The 18,713-nt window shown below is 39.1% G+C and overlaps 2 protein-coding genes across 2 annotated transcripts in view; one reads left to right on the top strand and one right to left on the bottom strand.

Annotated features, from left to right (window-relative positions):
- The window catches only part of FREM3 (FRAS1 related extracellular matrix 3), a 68,764-nt gene that overhangs the window by 31,065 nt on the left and 18,986 nt on the right, over nucleotides 1-18,713 (bottom strand). The gene's annotated exons all lie outside the window — the stretch shown is intronic.
- On the top strand, nucleotides 16,727-17,175 carry LOC126003816 (60S ribosomal protein L36-like). Its single transcript, XM_049770169.1, has one exon. The coding sequence runs from the start codon at nucleotides 16,753-16,755 to the stop codon at nucleotides 17,068-17,070; it is 318 nt and encodes a 105-aa protein (XP_049626126.1). The 5' UTR covers nucleotides 16,727-16,752; the 3' UTR covers nucleotides 17,071-17,175.

The raw sequence follows: 18,713 nt of genomic DNA, 5'->3' as shown, positions 1-18,713 counted from the left end.
CTTCTTTCTTTCTTTCTTTCTTTCTTTCTTTTCTTTCTTTCTTTCTTTCTTTCTTTCTTTTCTTTTTTCTTTCTTCTCTTTCTCTTCTTTCTTTCTTTCTTTTCTTTCTTTCTTCTCTTCTCTTTCTTTCTTTCTTTTTTCTCTTTTCTTTCTTTCTTTCTTCTTTCTTTCTCTCTCTCTCTTTCTTTCTTTTCTTTTTCTTTCTTCTTTCTTTCTTTCTCTCTCTCTCTTTCTTTCCCTCCCTCCCTCCCTCCTCTTTCTTTCTTTCTTTTCTTTCTTTCTTTCTTTCTTTCTCTTTCTCTTTCTTTCTTTCTTCTTTCTTTCTTTCTTTCTTTCTTTCTTCTTTCTTTCTTTCTTTCTTTCTTTCTTCTTCTTTCTTTCTTCTTTCTTTCTTTCTTTCTTCTTTCTTTCTTTCTTTTCTTTCTTTCTTCTTTCTTTTCTTTCTTCTTTCTTTTTCTCTTTCTTTCTTTCTTTCTTCTTTCTTTCTTTCTTTCTTTCTTTCTTTCTTTCTTTCTTTTCTTTCTTTCTTTCTCTCTCTCTCTTCCCTCCCTCCCTCCCTCCTTCCTCCCTCCCTCTTTCTTTCTTCTTTCTTTCTTTCTTTCTTTCTTTCTTTCTTTCTTTCTTCTTTCTTTCTTTCTTTCTTTCTTTCTTTCTTCTTTCTTTCTTTTCTTTCTTTCTTCTTTCTTTCTCTTTTCTTTTCTTTCTTTCTTTCTTTCTTTTTTTTTATTTTGGGTCACACCCAGCAGTACTCAGGGGTTACTCCTGGTTCTACACTCAGAAATTGCTCCTGGCAGGCTTGCAGGACCACATCGGATACCGGGATTCGAACTACCATCTTTCTGCATGCAAGGCAAATGCCCTACCTCCATGCTATCTCTCTGGCCCCACATCACTTATTTTCTTAAGAAAATGGAACTAAATGTTGCTTCCAGTTCCAGAAGATGAACTCAATAGGCTCAAAGGAAATAGAAGACAGTTCTATTTGATTTATTTTGATTTATATATATATTTTGATTTAATTTGATTTATACATGCTGGAAAAGAAATAGCCTCATGAAGAACATCACCAAACCGAAGATCAAAAGGCAGCACAGTGAAATGCTACTAATCTCAGGCTATCTCTCACAGCCAAGGACACTGGTACACTATGGAAGGGAAACTTAGAACAAGCCAAGAAGAATAACGATGTCTCATTGAATGGTGCAGGACCTCTGGTTGAGACGTCTTGTCGACCTTCTTGAATGTTACCAAGACATTAATAAGGGAAGGGAGTTTGGATGTCAATTTACACACTATCCAGCTCTGTTATGATCATTTCCACTGGAGTTTATGCATTTCTAACATGGTGAAGCCAGAGAGCCAGCAGATATGCTAGACTGGTTCTTGGCTGACACTTATCATGCTAGGAAAGAAATGGAATTTCTCCCTTGCGGGGGAAGCATTCCATTGGCCAGAATTCCTCTCTGCCAGACCACAAATCAACAATTGCTAGATAAATGAAGAACTTTCATGAGACTTAGAAATTCTTGAGTAAAGTATTAATTTTCTGGAAATAAAAAAAAATCCCTTTAAAAATAGCACAAGCTATATATGTTCCCCATGGACTCCACTTAAACAAATGTTCAATCAATAAATCTTTGAGACCCGTAAGGAAAATGGAAGTGACTGATAGGATCATTTTGAATGATACCACACATTGGCAAGAATAAAAAATGGCAGAGTAGGTCTTGACTAATTGACTCATGACAGGCTGATTCCAAAACACTGCTTGTATAAATGGTACAGCAATATTTAGTATAAAAATTATGGGCCTGGAGAGATAGCACAGCGGTGTTTGCCTTGCAAGCAGCCAATCCAGGACTTAAGGTGGTTGGTTCGAATCCCGATGTCCCATATGGTCCCCCATGCCTGCCAGAAGCTATTTCTGAGCAGACAGCCAGGAGTAACCCCTGAGCACCGCCAGGTGTGGCCCAAAAACCAAAAAGAAAAATTACATGATATTTTTTGATGAAAACAGAAACTGCCATAGACAGGTAACTTAGCGGTAGAGCACATACTTTGCATGTATGATCCCTGATACTAGAAACAAAAAAGTTGTTTTAAAGAGTCATATATTAGTGTATGAATCATACTGTCACACAATTTAATATAGTTTACTATTAGATAATGACTGGTGGAAACTCAAGCATGGCAGAAAATGTGATCAGGGTCCAAGACACAGAGGCTGGTCTAGCCTTTCTATGTTTGTGTCTTTCTCTTGTCTTCTCTGCCTGTTTCCTGTGTGTACATATATGTGTATGCATGAACATGTATATGTATGAGTTTCTTTTTTTTTTTGGGGGGGGGGTTTGGTCACACCCGGCAGTGCTCAGGGGTTATTCCTGGCTCCAGGCTCAGAAATTGCTCCTGGCAGGCACGGGGGACCATATGGGACGCCGGGATTCGAACCGATGACCTCCTGCATGAAAGGCAAACTCCCTACCTCCATGCTATCTCTCCGGCCCCATGAGTTTCTTTTGTTCTTTTCTTTCTGTTTGTTTTATTTTGCTTCCCTACCTGTATGACTCTCCTGAATTTTTGCATTGCTGTGTTTTGTACCTGGGAATTCTTACTACCTTCAAGCAGACTAGTTAGAATTTGTGTGCTATAAAGTGAATCTTTTAGTATGGGATTTGGCTGGAACAAAGTACAAAGGGAAGGAAACTTGCCTTGTACATAGAAAACCCAAGTTTGATCCTTGGCACCACATATGATCCCCAAAGTACCACCAGGAGAAATTCAGTGTTGGAGTAACTGGTTTTCATTCTCTTCAGGATAATTCCTTTTTGCTAGTGCTTGCCACTCATTGAACTGGAAGCACCTTTAGATTGAAGCACCTTTGGATTGGTCCCTTACCCTACCTGTTCTCCACCCCAGGGGTTAGTCTTTTTTTTTTTTTTTTCCCAATAAAGAACTTGGGTCTCAGGGAGAAAGAGCTTTCATTTTCTTTTCTACAGCTAGTCTGCTTGGCTAGTAATTACTGATAGTGAGTGAAAGTTTTATTGTTGTAGGAAATTTCCTGAACCTGCTTCATTCTTTTCAATCTTTGTGGATTATTTCCTATGTCGTCATTTGCTCCCAGACCCATATATTCCCAATTTCAATGGAAGTTCTGCTTCAAACCAGGAGCATAGAGGCAGGAATAAGCTGTGAGCACTGTCAGGTGTGGCTCCCCCCCAAAACCAAAAAAGTAAATAGGGGACCTTTTTTTATTCTATTTAAAAATATTGAATGATCATGAGTTACAAATTAAAAAAAGTTATTAATGATTGAATTTCAAGGCATATAATGTCCTAACACTCATTCATTTACCAGTGTCCAACTCCTTCCACCCATGCCCCCAGTTTCCCTTCTCCTCCTAGCCTCCCTCTATGACAGGCGCCTTTTTACTTTTTCCCCTTTTGGCACTGTTGTTTGCAATACTCTTACTGAGGGATAGTACGCATCTCACATTACCTCCTTTTAGCACCCAGTTCTCAACTAGAGTAACCATTTGGGGATCCTCTTTTTATTACCAGAATATCAGGGAGGAATAATAATTATTTTTATTATTTTTATAATTACCAGAGTTCACACATGCGCACATACATACACTCCCCAAACAAACCTTTTTAGGTAGGTGAAAGCAAAAAAAATTTGAACAAGTAAATCAAGCAAAAAGAAACAGAATAAGGGAATTAAAACAAATGGTCCGAGTTATTGGGACTAAAGAATTTTTCTATAGACAAATGAGGAAATCAGTGGGCACCCAAGATACAAGTTTGGGAAAAGCTATAGGGCTGCCTCTATTTCCCTAAAGGTGGTATAGGCAGGTAAATGAGTCTTGGGAGGAGTGAGGGAGCCCCACAGTCTGTGAAGAATCTGACTGAGACCTTTATTTTCGGGTAGGGAGGGAAGACACTCACTCTGGTGATGCTCAGGGTTTAATCCTGGGTCTACACTCAGGAATCACTCCTGGCAGGACTCTGGGCATCGTGTGGGTTGCCAAGGATGGAACCTGGGTTGTTGGTAAACAATGCAAATATCCTCACTGCTCTACTATTATTTCGTCTCTCCCTGAAAAAAACTTTCAATGGGCCCGGAGAGATAGCACAGCGGTGTTTGCCTTGCAAGCAGCCGATCCAGGACCAAATATGGTTGGTTCGAATCCCGGTGTCCCATATGGTCCCCCGTGCTTGCCAGGAGCTATTTCTGAGCAGACATCCAGGAGTAACCCCTGAGCAACGCCGGGTGTGGCCCCAAAACCAAAAAAAAAAAAGAAAAAGAAAAAAACCTTTCAAGTACCTCCACTTCCTGCCTAGCTGCCTCCTACTCAGAGCACATATTTTTCTCTCCAATGAATTCATGGGAGAGAAAATTGGAACTGCAAAAGAAAATCAATTTAAAGCCTGAATGGGGAAATTATATGGAAAAATATCACCCTTTCATGCTTAATTAATCTCAGAAAATGTGTCTTCCAGCATGAGTTTATTTTATCAGAAAACATCCCAGGTGAAAACAGCTTAGAAAAAGGCATTTCCAAGCCTCGCTCTATCACAGGACAGGTGACAGGAGAGAAATACCTGGTTGGCAAACCCCTACCCAGGACCTTAGAATACTGAGTGTTGGATCTGCTTCATGTTTGCAGCAACTCCGTGCATATCCTAAAGTTAACAGCTGAGAGGATTCCAGATGAATTTCTTTGGCCACCCTCTTTGGGTGGGCACCTTTATTTTGGAGCTGAAACTCAAAGGAGTAAGGGACACATGCCCTGCTGGCTGAAGGGCCCAGACAGGTCACAGAATAAAGGTCACTGCAGGGGTTTCTAGATCATTTTCTATTAATTTTTTTTGCTTTTGTTTTTTGGTCACACCCGGTGGTGCTCAGGGGTTACTCCTGGCTCCATGCTCAGAAATTGCTCCTGGCAGGTTCAGGGGACCATATGGGATGCTGGGATTCGAACCACCAACCTTCTGCATGAAAGGCAAATGCCTTACCTCCATGCTATCTCTCAGGCCCCCTCCTTTTATTAAATTTTATTTTATTGAAACAATTGTGATCTATAAAGTTCTTCATAGTTGAATTTCAGATATACAGTGAGTCAGGGCCATTCTCACCCCATCACCAGTGTCAACTTCCTTCCACCAATGGACCCAGAGTGCATCCTATAGCACCACCATCTGCCCCCTGGCCTGCCAGTTATTAATAGTCTCATTTAAGTTTAGATAGTTACCATTTAGGTCTCTTGATTCTTTTGTCATTGACTTTGGCTTGGATATTTAGTTTTGTTCTTATTTTTTCCCCACCAGTGCATCTGAGATTACTTGATCCCTGGCCTTTCTTTATTCCTTTTTTCTTAGTTTTATAGAAAAATGCAGAACTATGTGGTAAAACTAAGTAATCTGTGTCCCAGGGTTCTATATATATTTAAAAAAAAAGCAGGAGCCCCTATTTAAAAGATAAATAAAAAAGAAAAGAAAAGAAAAAAAGGGTGAATGTGTGGCAGTTTTTGTTTGTTTATTTTTGTTTTTTCATAGGCAGAGCAAAAGATGGGGAAAATAGAAAGGAAAAAACCTTTGGCCTAAAAACAGGGAGACCCTACCTGTAGGCATCCTGTCAAATACAGGCTCTGGGCATACTAAGTTGTCTAACCCCAAAGTCTTTCTTTGTGGTTCCAGTAACAAACAGTTCTTCTCAATCACAGTGGTCACAGTCAGGTTTCTGTAGTAAGAGATTCTGGTTTTTGTACAGATCCTATGTTGAAGTTGGGTTGACATGGAGCATCTTCTGATTTCATTATGTGGCAATGCAGGGAACCCTGCCCTGAAATAGAGTTTTTTTTTCTTGAGCAAGATGTAAGATTGCTTTCTGGCATTTAAAAATTTTGTCATCAATTTATTACACCTATTATTTTTCAGAGTCATTTAGTTATATGATTTAGCTTTTCTTTCCCTTTTTTTTGTTTTGGTTTTTGAGTCACACCCGGCAGTATTCAGGAGTTACTCCTGGCTTTGTGCTCAGAAATAGCCTCTGGCAGGCTTGGGGGACCATATGGGTTGCTAGGAATCAAACCACCATTGGTTCTGGGTTGGGCTTGTGCAAGGCAAAAGCCCTACTGCTGTGCTATCTCTCAGGCCCCTTAGCTTTTCTTTTTCCTTTTTTTCTTGGGGGGGGGTTGAGGGAAGGAGAGGGTAGGTGGGAGTGGATGAGGGACAATCCAAGAGTGCTAAGGATTTCTGGATCTGCACTCAGGAACCACTCCTGGTGGTCCCTGAAGACCATATGGGATGTTAGGGATTGAAGCTAGGTTAGCTGCATGCAAGACAAATCCCTACTATCATCCTGTTCTGCTTTGTGCTTCCTTTCCTTCATCTTATCCTATTTTGAACTTATTTTGAAATTGGCAAAATAACTAAAAGGCCTGAGCATATAGTGTGCCTACACCAGAACTCAGGTTCTATCTCCAATACTGCATTGCCCCCGGAGCACTGCCTGGGGTGAGACTGGATACCCTGAGACTGCTTAAGGAGTCTCCCAAATTTTTGTGAAGTTCTATTCAAATCACAAGAAAATAAATTTTTATCCACTACTTTCAAACTTTTCGCTCAACCATCTGAAAGGCATTATAAAATGAATTTTCCTGAAGAGGGACTGAGAGCTGAAATCTGAGGCACACCATAAGCTGTGAGCTTGGAGATGCTTGGACATTCCCTGGGAAATTTTTAGTCTGCCCCGTAAGATACACACCTGTATTAATACAAGAGGGAAACTCTGTTCAGGAAAGACATGTCATTATCCTAAAACTTCCCAGTCAGATCTACTCCCAGTTCATGGTCTTTATATTATTGAGCAATATTACTACAGTGAGTGTTACTCTTTGTAAGTCTCAAGTTAAGGAGTCTCAAGAAAGTTGACCTTGGGCTATCAAACCTTTCTAATTCTTTGCACTACCAGTTCTTCCCCCATTCTCTTTAGAAAAGTGAAAACATCTGATCACTGAACAGCTAACAAGTGCCCAGCTCTAAATGTGGCTTCAAACAAATTCAATTATCTTCCTACCTATTGCCACTCTTGACTTTTCTTTCTTCTGAAATAAAGGTATCAGAAAATGGAAGGTAAAATTTTTGATTTTGGGAATCTATACTCAAGAGAAAGAAAAACATACACCCTCACAATTTTCCATGAGTGTTTCTAACAACATTATACCTAATATTCCCAAAGTGAGAATAACTCAAATGTTCTCAACAGATGGAATGAATAAATATCCATTTACTTTATATTTCTACTCAATTGTATATTATTTGACCATAAAAGGAGTATGCATTGCACATAGATGAACCCTAAAACCTTAGCTAGAATAATAGAAGCCAGATAAAAGACCACACATTACATGATTTCATTTGCAGGAAAATTCCAGAACAGACAAATCTACAGATCCAGAAGTAGACCTAAATACCTGTCATGACCTGGAGCATGAAGACAGAGGGGAGGATTGAAGGGAGCTTCTAACATGTACAGGACTTCTTTTGGGGATGAGAAGAAATGAAGATATTCATTAAAAACTAGTTTTTAATGGTGGCTGCTGAATCCTATGAATACACTAAAAGTCATTAGATAGTATATGAGTTCCAGAAATATTCTATAATATGCAAAGTCCCCAAACTAAGGGGAAGGTGGTACCTCAGGAGTGGCTATTATATTCAACACATAAAATGATCTAGAAGGGAATTGTTTAGGGTGTCATATATTTTCAATGATTTTCAATTAATGGTACATGGAAAATTCAAGTTTCATGCATGCACTTCCATAAAATGCAATTTAACAGGAATGGTTAGAATTGTTTTCTATCTTTCTTGATGGTTCACTGCAGCAAATAAATCACATTTCACCTTGCTTCAGTCATCCCCAATTATGCTATTTCTGTAACAATTCACATTGATCAAATATCAATTTAAGCACTTATGTACTTATTTGTACAATAATGGCTTCTCAGAAAAACCTGGGGGCCGGAGAGATAGCATGGAGGTAAGGCATTTGCCTTTCATGCAGAACGTCAGTAGTTCAAATCCCGGCATCCCATATGGTCCCCTGAGCCTGACAGGAGCAATTTCTGAGCATAGAGCCAGGAGTAACCCCTGAGCGCTGCTGGGTGTGACCCAAAAAAACCAAACGAAAAAAGAACCAAAAAACCCAAAAAACGAAAACCTTTTTTTCTTAAAAAAAAAAAAAAAGGTTAATGGGGACCAAAAAAATTCCTCTTAAAATGCTCTCTGGGATAATAATCCACTAAGACACACAGTGATTGTGGTGAATATTCTAATATAATTCAGTAGAAGAGTCAACAGCATTCTTCAAATGGTTTCTGGAGAACTCTTTGATATCATTTTTCAGAGAATCCTTCCTAGATCATCCAGAGCTGAATTGACACCATCATACCCAGGTCTCCTGCACTTTCCAACTAAGTCACTATTTTATTGGCCAATCATAATAGCAGATATGGTACAGGTATGGTTTTTAGTCAGTGATGGGAGCACTGATCTTGACCATGTGATTTTCAGCTGTGATGGGTCTAGGAGTCTACAAATGATGACCCCTAATAGATAATTTGGTTCAGTCTCATCACACCTTTGAAAAAACAGAAATCAGCACCTCCATTTGGAAAGAGATTGAAAAAGGTTATAGGGATGTCCAAAGCCACTGAGCTAGTCAGTATTGATTCTGGGAGAATTTCTCAACATTTTCCAGGAAAATCTCAGTATTCTTTCCCACCATGGCACCAGGGACCCATACTGTAGGGCAGAGGTTATAAAACATTTTTAAACAGGGGCCAGTTCACTGTCTCTTTGACCGTTGAAGGGCTGGACTATAGTTTTAAAAAAACTATGAGCAATGACCAAGACCACCAACTACAGAAGATTAAAATGACACTGAAGAAAGAGAATTACTAGAACTACAAAGAAAGACTTCATCATAAGCTCCATTCCTTGAGCTATACAGACACCAAGATCTCTAAATACAGAGGTCTGATTTTACCATCCATGATGAAGCAGAAGTCTTCCATACACCACAAAAGCACTGAGGGGAGAGTAAAGGAACATGCAAGGAGTCTATAGTTAATCCTATGACAGTATACTTCAAGAAACCCTGTATCTCCTAGGCCAAGGGAATTCCCTCTATAATGCCCACAATATTTACTGTGCCTATGCAGGGGAAGAAGGAAAAAGAAAGCACAAAATAATCCTTTTATCCACATATATATATTTTTTGACTTCTTTGTTTTGGTGTAGATATTGAAGTTGATGCCTCCAATTTTATTTTATTTTATTTTTATTTTAATTTAATTTAATTTTTATTTTATTTTATTTTATTTTTCTCTTTCTTTTTGAACTCCAGCATGGTTTTATTTCAGGACTGAGACTATTGTGTGGTGCTTGTCTTTATTGCTGTAGTGCTCACTGAATATTTTATTTGATATTTCTTTCTGTATTGATGCGGTGTTTCAATTACCTTTTTCCTGTCCTCTCTCAAACTGAGGTTGAAAGCCTCTGGACTCCACCATTTTCAGCTTAATTGATTTTTTACCCCATTCTATTGCTTTTCTTTCCCTCAAACAAAACCACATAACTTGAACTATCTAGCTCCGCCTCTCAAATAGAGGGGGAAACAAGGGAGAGTATCAGGACCAAACAGATATATGATCACTAGTAGTAAGCTAGACACAGAGGGGACCACTTACTCTAGCAGCCTGGGGGGTGAAAGTGGGGGATATGGGTACAGGAAGGGAATGGGGGTGGAGGGAGGACAAATTTGGTGGTGGGAATTCCCCCGATTCAATATTAATATGTACCTAAAATACTACTGTAAAAGATATGTAAGCCAATATGGTCAAAATAAAAATAAAAAAAACTATGAACAAATTCCTATGTACACGGCGCATATCTTATTTTGAAGTAAAAATCAAAACAGGGACATATACAATATTTAAAATGAAGTACAAGTAAAGTTAAGTCAACAAACTCACCAGTATTTCAATGGGAAATATGGATTTGCTGTAGTGTGAGGACCCCTGCACAAGACTGAAAAGAGGAATGGAAAGACAAAGAGAAGGAGGAAGGTTGGAGAGTATGGTACACATACTACATATACACACTGTGGGCCTGGGACAAGACAGTGGCTAAGCAGGATAGGAAGCAGTAGCAAAAATATCCAGCAGGGGGCCCAGAGAGATAGCACAGAGGTGTTTGCCTTGCAAGCAGCAGATCCAGGACCAAAGGTGGTTGATTTGAATACCGGTGTCCCATATGGTCCCCTGTGCCTGCCAGGAGCTATTTCTGAGCAGACAGCCAGGAGTAACCCCTGAGCACCGCTGGGTGTGGCCCCAAAAAGAACAAACAAACAAAATACCCAGCAGGCCGGATAAATGTCCTCAGCAGGATGCATGTGATCCATGGGCTGTAGTTTCATGACCCCTGCTATAGTGAGTCAGAAATGAATCTTATCTATAGTATCTTGGATTAAGATCTGTGGATATAAGGGCTGGAGAGGTAACAATTGGCTGGAATGTAGGATTTGCATGTGAGAGTTCCAGGTTCCATTCCCAGCATTAAATGATTTTCAGAGTAGCACTGAATGTGACCTGCAAGCATAGTGGCAGAATAACTCCTGAGAATGGCTGGCCTCTACTGTCCCTCCTCCACAAAATCTGTAGATCTAATTTATTTAAAATATACTATATAGGGGCTGACCAGTGGCACAGTGGTAGGGAGTTTGCCTTGCACGCGTCTGATCTAGGATGGACAGTGTTCGATCCCCCGGCATCCCATATGGTCCCCCAAGCCAGGAGCAATTTCTGAGCGCATAGCCAGGAGTAACCCCTGAGTGTCATCGGGTATTGCCCAAAAACCAAAAAAAAAAAAAAAAAAAAAAAAAGGCCTATAAAATATACTATATAGTGTCCAGAGTGATAGTACACTGGGTAGGGTGCTTGCCTTGGACAAGGTTGACTGGGGTTTAATTTCTTTTTTTTTTTTAAACTTGATTGATATTGATTGGTTTCTGGGCCACACCCAATGGTGCTCAGGGGTTACTTCTGGCTCTGCACTCAGAAATCGCCCCTGGCAGGCTGAGGGATTATATGGATGCTGGGAATCAAACTGGATTCCTCCCAAGTTGGCTGCATGCAAGGCAAACATCCTACTCCAGCCCCTGGGGTTTAATTCCTGGCATCCAATATGGACCCCACCAGGAGTGATCCCTGAATGTAGAGCCAGGAGTTAGTCCTGAGCACTACTAAGTATATCCAAAAATTTTTTGAAGAAAAAATATATTAGATGGGGAAATTATTAGATCTCTTCTCTCTCTAATTCAACTATAATATATGACTGCTCAGTGTGAAATATGGACATCCTGAAACACAAATAGTGACTTGTTAAAAAAAAAAGAAAATTTATTACAAACCTCCCCCAAATAATTCAGCAACTCCAGAACTTATAGTTAGCCACTTAAGAAGGGTCTAAGACTGTTGTTTCAAGAAAAATAATTTGTTTTCTTACCAATTCCTTGCCAATGGGTGCAGAATTCATTTTCCTTTCATCATAGGAAACAGAGGACACTGGCCCTTTTCAAACAATCTTAATTTTTTCTTTTTTTTTTTCTTTTTGTTTTTGGGTCACACCCGGCAGTGCTCAGGGGTTACTCCTGGCTGTCTGCTCAGAAATAGCTCCTGGCAGGCACGGGGGACCATATGGGACACCGGGATTTGAACCAACGACCTTTGGTCCTGGATCGGCTCCTTGCAAGGCAAACGCCGCTGTGCTATCTCTCTGGGCCCCAATCCTAACTTTTTCAATGGAGTAAATCCTTGGCTCCTTGGAGCAAAGCTGTTTCCAGCTGCCAGTCTGCCACGGATACCAAGTGGCAGGTCCTGAGCAGCTGTAGTGTCTTCTCAGAGCTCAGCAGAGTCTTGCCAGCTCCTGTGCAAATGAAGCATTCCATGTCCAGTGTCAAAGGCAAAGCAGTTCTCTCACTTCAGAACTCTCTTCTAGCAGAGCTTTTTTTCTTATTCCTCTTCTTTCTCATTTCTCCCTCCTTTTCCCCTTCTCTTTCTTTTCCTTCCCCTCTTCCTTCTTCCTTCTTTTTATTCTTCTCTTCTCCTCTTCTTTGTCTTCTCCTCTTCTTCCTGTTCCTGTTCTTCCTCTCCTCCTCCTCTTCCTGTTCTTCCTCTCCTCCTCTTCCTCTTCCTCCCCTTTCTCCTCCTCTTCCTTAATCTCCTTCTCCTCCTCTTCCTTTCATTATAGCATGTTATTCTGTTTGTTTCAGAGAATTTCTGCTTCAAAAAATCAAATGATTCACCTTCCTCAACATATGTAGTAGCTAAGACTTAAGTTAGGTAAAAAGAATACTGTTCATGACAAGAGACAAGGATTAGTTTAATAATAATAGGTTGGGTACTGTTATGTAAATATTTATAATAAAATACACAAATGAGTCATTTATCTAAAAACTATTTTTTCAGAACAAAAAAGAAGACATAGGAGGATTAAGTGGTAAAATCAATGGGGGGGTTTATTGTGGTTGAAAAGAGAAGCAAGGGCCAGGGTGACCATTAGATCATTTAGAGTTAATTCAGTAACCTGGGCCCAGGAAATTAAGAACAGATAATGAAAGAAAGACATAAGATGAGAGAGTGGAGTTGGAGCAATGACCTAAGGTTCAAGGAGTTCTCAGCTTCATTCTTAATTCTCTATTGACTTAACACAACTCCAGTTCTAATTCTCAAATAATCTTCAACAAAAAACAATTCTACTTGTATGCTCTGTTTCTGATAATGGACCCATCCACCAAAAACACTGTTATCTTTTATCACATAATTAGTCATATTTGTTGTTTTCTGGGTACACCTGGCAATGCTCAGGGGTTACTCATGGTTCTGCACTCAGGAATCAATACTGGTGGTGACCATAAGGATGTCAGGGATCAAATTTGGGTCAGCCACATGCAAAGTAAATGCCTTCACTGCTGTATAATTGTTCTGACCCCTTTTGGTCATTGTTACTCTGAATGTGAGCTTTTCATTTCATCAAGAAACTGAAATCACTTGACTATCAACTTTCCAGGCCGGGGCCAGGGTACTGGATACCTGACCAGATGAAGAACTAGGTATGTTTCACAAATGTTTTTGTATGAGTTTCTGCTCATGAGACTATACTCATGCAGTATTTCTTTTTTGTGTTTTATTTATCTTCAGGAGTCATCTGGTCAGGTATCCAGTACAATGGATGCAGCATGCAGTTAGAAGACATTTTTTTCTTCTCTTGCTAAAGATATTATCTTGAGGATGTTGGATATCTCAATGGTAGTGGGTCTGCCAGGTGGGCCTCAGACTATGAATTTTATCCCTGGCATTGCTTCACATGCCATGTATGAGCCTGGCAGCCCTGCCATGGTGGTCCCTTTGATGTACCATGCCCAAGAGTATGTGAGCACTGCCACATAAGTGTGTGACTTCTAGCAACCAATATGATGTGATCCATAGTCAACAAGAGGAAGGAAAGGGCTAAAACTTTGGCCTTCAATGACCCCACTCAATCAAGATTATAGCTGAGATTTCCAAGCCAACCTTTAGATATCAGAGAATTCTGGTTTGAGAAAGGAGCAATAACTCCTTCAGCCTTTGAAACCTCTGGCTTTTCCCTCATGCAAGAGCCTCTTTTTCCACTATGTCCAGCATGCTCAGCTTCCAGGTATTTGCCCAACATGTTTGCTCTAAGTGAAGTGTCCTCCATATCCCAGGAAAGCATGCAGCTTCTGAGCTGAAGATCAGTATATTCAAAGCAAACTTTAATATTGACCAAAGTTCAAAAGGATGTGGGATTTCCTTATCCTTCAAGTGCTAATAACATTAGTAGTAATAATGACTATTTCAATCTATGATTCACTCAAGAGTTAATGTCTCTCTAAGGTATTTTTTTCATGGCAGTGATATGGAGATAACACCAACTAAAGTGTTATGATCTAGCACAGTTTCTGAAACAAGAGGTGTTCAATAAAACTTGAACGTGAATTTAAAAGTGAAATAGTTGGCCTTACAGTAAAGAAGATTGGCACACATTAACAGCCATATCACATGGCTTTTCTCTTTCTAGAAAGCCACATATAGACCTTAAAGTGTAATATACATCTGCATATATGTGTGTAGACACATATGAATTTATTTATGGTTTTTCTATTTATAAGGCTAACATGTATGTCTGTACACAGAGTTGGGATATAAATCCTGAGTTGTAACATTTTCTTTGAAAAATTTTCCTCCAGTTATTATTTAAAAGTCTGTTTACATAATGCAAGACAAGAACAATTTTCACTTTTTTCACAAGCTATACATTTTCCTTTCAAGCAATAAAATGATCCTTAAATTGATGTATGGGGTAATCAGGATAGTTAGCAACAGGGAAAGAAATGCAAGAGAGACACAATAATACAAGTTAAATGACATACTCCTCAGAAATGTACACTTGGATTTATTAGTCAAAAACATTAAAAGAACATCATTCATCATATTTCTTTGCTTTCAAATTTTTTTCCATTAATTCTCTTTTGGAATGATAACTATTTTTGTAACCCTGAACCTTCCTCGGTGGCTCCATGCCCATGCTTAATTTCCATTTTTATATATTGAATTGAATGGTCTTAGAAAAAAGAAATGAAAAGTAGGGTGGGAAAAAATAAACTCATGTTTCATTTTATGAGCAGAAACAAATGAACAAAAGTGCAAACTTTCAAAGATTAAGAAAACAGCCATTTTTCTTTGAAGCTATTTGTTGTGGATCATAAACCCCACAATAAATTCATTTATATTTTATTTTTCAAAGGGCTCCTCTCCATGGATCAGAATTAGGATTAATCACAAGTAAAAGTCAATAGTTAGTCTCTAATATACATCATAAAATAAATTTGAGATTTTTCATGAATGTGTGCCTAGCTTCTATCTGTCCAGTATTATCTGAGCACCTACTTAATGGCAGATATTTTTAGGGAGACATTTTAAATCCTACACAGATTAGGAACAGAATTTAATGCCTTAATCTCTGCATCGATTTAATTAGCCAGAATCAGCTCGTCGTCTTTACCTTGAATATAGCCTAATATAATACAGTTAACATTCTAAACAGATTCCTTTTATATAATAATGAAAAATAGACACAGGCGGGGGTGGGTGAAGAGGGAGATGGGGAACATTGGTGATGGGAATACTGCACTGGTGAATTGGGGTGTTCTTTTTATGACTGAAACCCAACTACAATCATGTTTGTAATCATAGTGCTTAAAGATACTATTTAAAAAAAATAAAAAAATAAATGGAATTAAGTTTCAAATTTTTAAGCATTCTAACATTCAAAATACCTTTAACAACTGACATGTTAAAAATACTTTAGGTAGGGGCCGGAGAGATAGCATGGAAGTAAGGCATTTGCCTTTCATGTAGAAGGTCATTGGTTCGAATCCCTGCATTTCATATGGTCCCCTGAGCCTGCCAGAAGCGATTTCTGAGCATGGAGCCAGGAGTAACCACTGAGCGCTGCTGGGTGTGACCCAAAAACCAAAAACCAAAACAAAACCAAAACAAACAAAACAAAAAAAAACTTTACGTAATAAAAACTATATTTTAAATTAAGAAAAAGGAAAAGAAAAATAGACACATTTAAACAAAATAGAAATTTTCTATCCAGGGCTTTAAAAATGAACAGAAGATGATTTACAGTAAGAATTATGTATGTGTAGGAGTCAGAGAGATAGCATGGAGGTAGGGCATTTGCCTTGCATGTGGAAGGATGGTGGTTCGAATCCCAGCATCCCAAATGGTCCCCCCTGCCTGCCAGGAGCAATTTCTGAGTGTAGAGTCAGGATTAACCCCTGAGCGCTGCCAAGTGTGACCCAAAAACCAGAATCCCCCCCCCAAAAGAAAGAAATTACGTATGTGTAAATAAATAAATAAATATATACATATATGTTTGTAATTTATACTTTTTCAGGACCTGGGGGCACACCTAGCTGTGCTTAAGCCATATTCTTGGCTCATCTTTTAGGGACTCACTCCTGGTGGGCTCACAGGACCATATGGGGTGCTGCGCATTGAACCTAGGTCAGCTATATGCAAGGCATGCACCCTACCTGCTGTACTATCTCTCTTGCCCCTATTTGGCACAATGGAAAATCTTTATTTTTTTGGAATAGGATTGAATGTGGGAAATAAAGATTTTTATTTTATATTTTAGTTGAGTTTATTCAACTTGTGCGCCTATTTTAATAAAAAAAAAAAATACTCCCCCAAGCCCCATTATGATTGTTTTAGTACTAACCAATAGAACTGAGACAGGCAAGCCTTCTGATGTCACCTCAATTTTTCTATATGTATGTTGAATTTCCAACCTATTTTCTCTGTGAAAATGAGTTATAAATCTAATTGTTGGAAATACTGGGAAAGTACTGTCATAACTTATGACAGCCAATCCTGTATCATATGAACCATGGGTCTTAATCTGGAATTATAAGAGTGTTAGCAATGAGCACAATTGTTTTGACTTGAGGCAGTTGGCTGGACCAGCAGACTTGATTCTAACTTGAAAGTGCAAAATCTTAGGGGTCCAGCACCACCACATATTCCATATAACAAAGGAAGAGACTTCTATAGAACAAGAGTTTCTCTGCTTCGGCAGTCATCGAGCAGCTGCAGCCATGGCTCTGCGCTACCCCATGGCCGTGGGCCTCAACAAGGGCCACAAAGTGACCAAGAACATGAGCAAGCCGAGGCACAGCCGCCGGCGCGGGAGTCTCACCAAGCACACCAAGTTCGTGTGGGACATGATCCGAGAGGTCTGCGGGTTTGCCCCCTACGAGCGGCGCGCCATGGAGCTGCTCAAAGTCTCCAAGGACAAGCGCGCCCTCAAGTTCATCAAGAAGCGGGTGGGGACACACATCCAGGCCAAGAGGAAGCGAGAGGAGCTGAGCAACGTGCTGGTGGCCATGCGGAAGGCAGCAGCCAAGAAGGACTGAGATCCCGATGGGCTGGGGCTACACGGTCATGGAGACAAGCAAGCTGCCATGTCCTGGAAACGCATTTTTCAATTATAATTAAATTATTTCTATGTGCAAAAAAAAGAAAGAAAGAAAGAAAGAAAGAAAGAAAGAAAGAAAGAAAGAAAGAAAGAAAGAAAGAAAGAAAGAAAGAAAGAAAGAAAGAAAGAAAGAAAGAAAGAAAGAAAGAAAGAAAGAAAGAAAGAAAGAAAGAAAGAAAGAACAAGAGTTGGGCAAAGTCAGAGGGCAATAAGAGCCAACTCACTGGACAGTTCAAGAGGTTTCTGGAAGCACCTACCCAGGAAAAAAGGCCTTTGCTTTTTTTCTTTATTTGTTCATATTTTTTCTAACATAACATTAATTATTAATTTTGGAATAAATTACTCTCTCATTTCCTGTATTAGCCACTTGCCTGTCTTGGTATCTTCACATAAAAAGCCTTCTCTGTTTGAATATAGTTAGCCTGTGAATTAAACTATAATATAGCCATACAAGGAGATATAAAGCTTTTTTAAAAATGGATAAAGTAAATTTGTTTTTATTAAATATAATTATGATTCAAGATTTTATGTCAAGTAGTGTTTCACATGCACAAAATATTAATAATATTAATATTGCTAATAGTAATAATACTGATTTTAGGCAAAATTGTAGGTAAGGCTTAGAGCAACACATAATAGATACTTTCTTGTGGTCAATAAAATGATATTCAGATATATTATGTAAATAATTTTCTTTGTGTAAGGAAAATGAGGCAAGTTCTTCTTTGGGGAAAGAGATTAGGTATCTATGCAGCTTAACTATTATTTTTTCACCATGTACGTGCATTTATTTTTTAAAATGTTCATCGAAGTACAAGAATTTTACATCACTTAAACATTTCAGGCTAGTTATGTTTAAAATGCCTGTGCATTTAGACTAGAAAGGTTTAGTTGGAAGAATAATTAGCAATGTTAAAAAAAAAGGTCTTATAGTAATTGTTCCATTAGCATAATTTTCCTTTTGGTTCTATAGTATTTTTTCATTCATTGAATTCACTCATAAAAGGGCTTTAGTTCTGGATGTTGTTTTCTATCTATATGCATTTACTGGAAGAATTAATTTGTAAGAAAAATTGCCGGCAGTCACCTACAAACTTTGAGCCTTGTCTCCAAAACAGAAAGAGAAAATAGTAATGAGGTAACCCAGGTGACCTTGTATGGTGAAAGGAGGTAAAGAGAAGTGTCCTTTCCAACCTTATAAATCAGAGCTTTCCACATAAAAAATAAGGAGGGGGATGGAAGTGCCTAAGGGTTACTCCTGATTCTGTGCTCAGGAATCACTTCTGGTGGGCTCAGAGGAATCATATGAAATGCTGAGGTTTAAAACAGGATTGGCCCCATGCAAGGAAAATGCCCTACTCACTGTACTATCTCTCTGGCCCCTGCACATCAAGAGTAGACAACGTCAAATTTAATTTGATGCAGGATCAGCAGGACCAGGCACAAGGTGTTTCTAGTACTTTCTGGTTGTGAACAAACCCTTCCACTGAGTCCACTTAGGCACATTGTGGTCCTACCCCTTTTATTCCTCAACTGCCCACACCACTGACTTAGGGCCTCCTTTGTCACTTAATCAAGGAG

Source organism: Suncus etruscus, chromosome 3 (genome assembly GCF_024139225.1).
Source record: "Suncus etruscus isolate mSunEtr1 chromosome 3, mSunEtr1.pri.cur, whole genome shotgun sequence".
Lineage (NCBI taxonomy): Eukaryota > Metazoa > Chordata > Mammalia > Eulipotyphla > Soricidae > Suncus > Suncus etruscus.
The sequence above is the reverse complement of the archived record's forward strand: the minus strand, read 5'-3'. Positions and strand labels throughout refer to the sequence as shown.

Bases quoted from the DNA above. Each gene is read 5' to 3' on its own strand.
- LOC126003816 (XM_049770169.1), top strand. From the start codon at position 16,753: ATGGCTCTGCGCTACCCCATGGCCGTGGGCCTCAACAAGGGCCACAAA.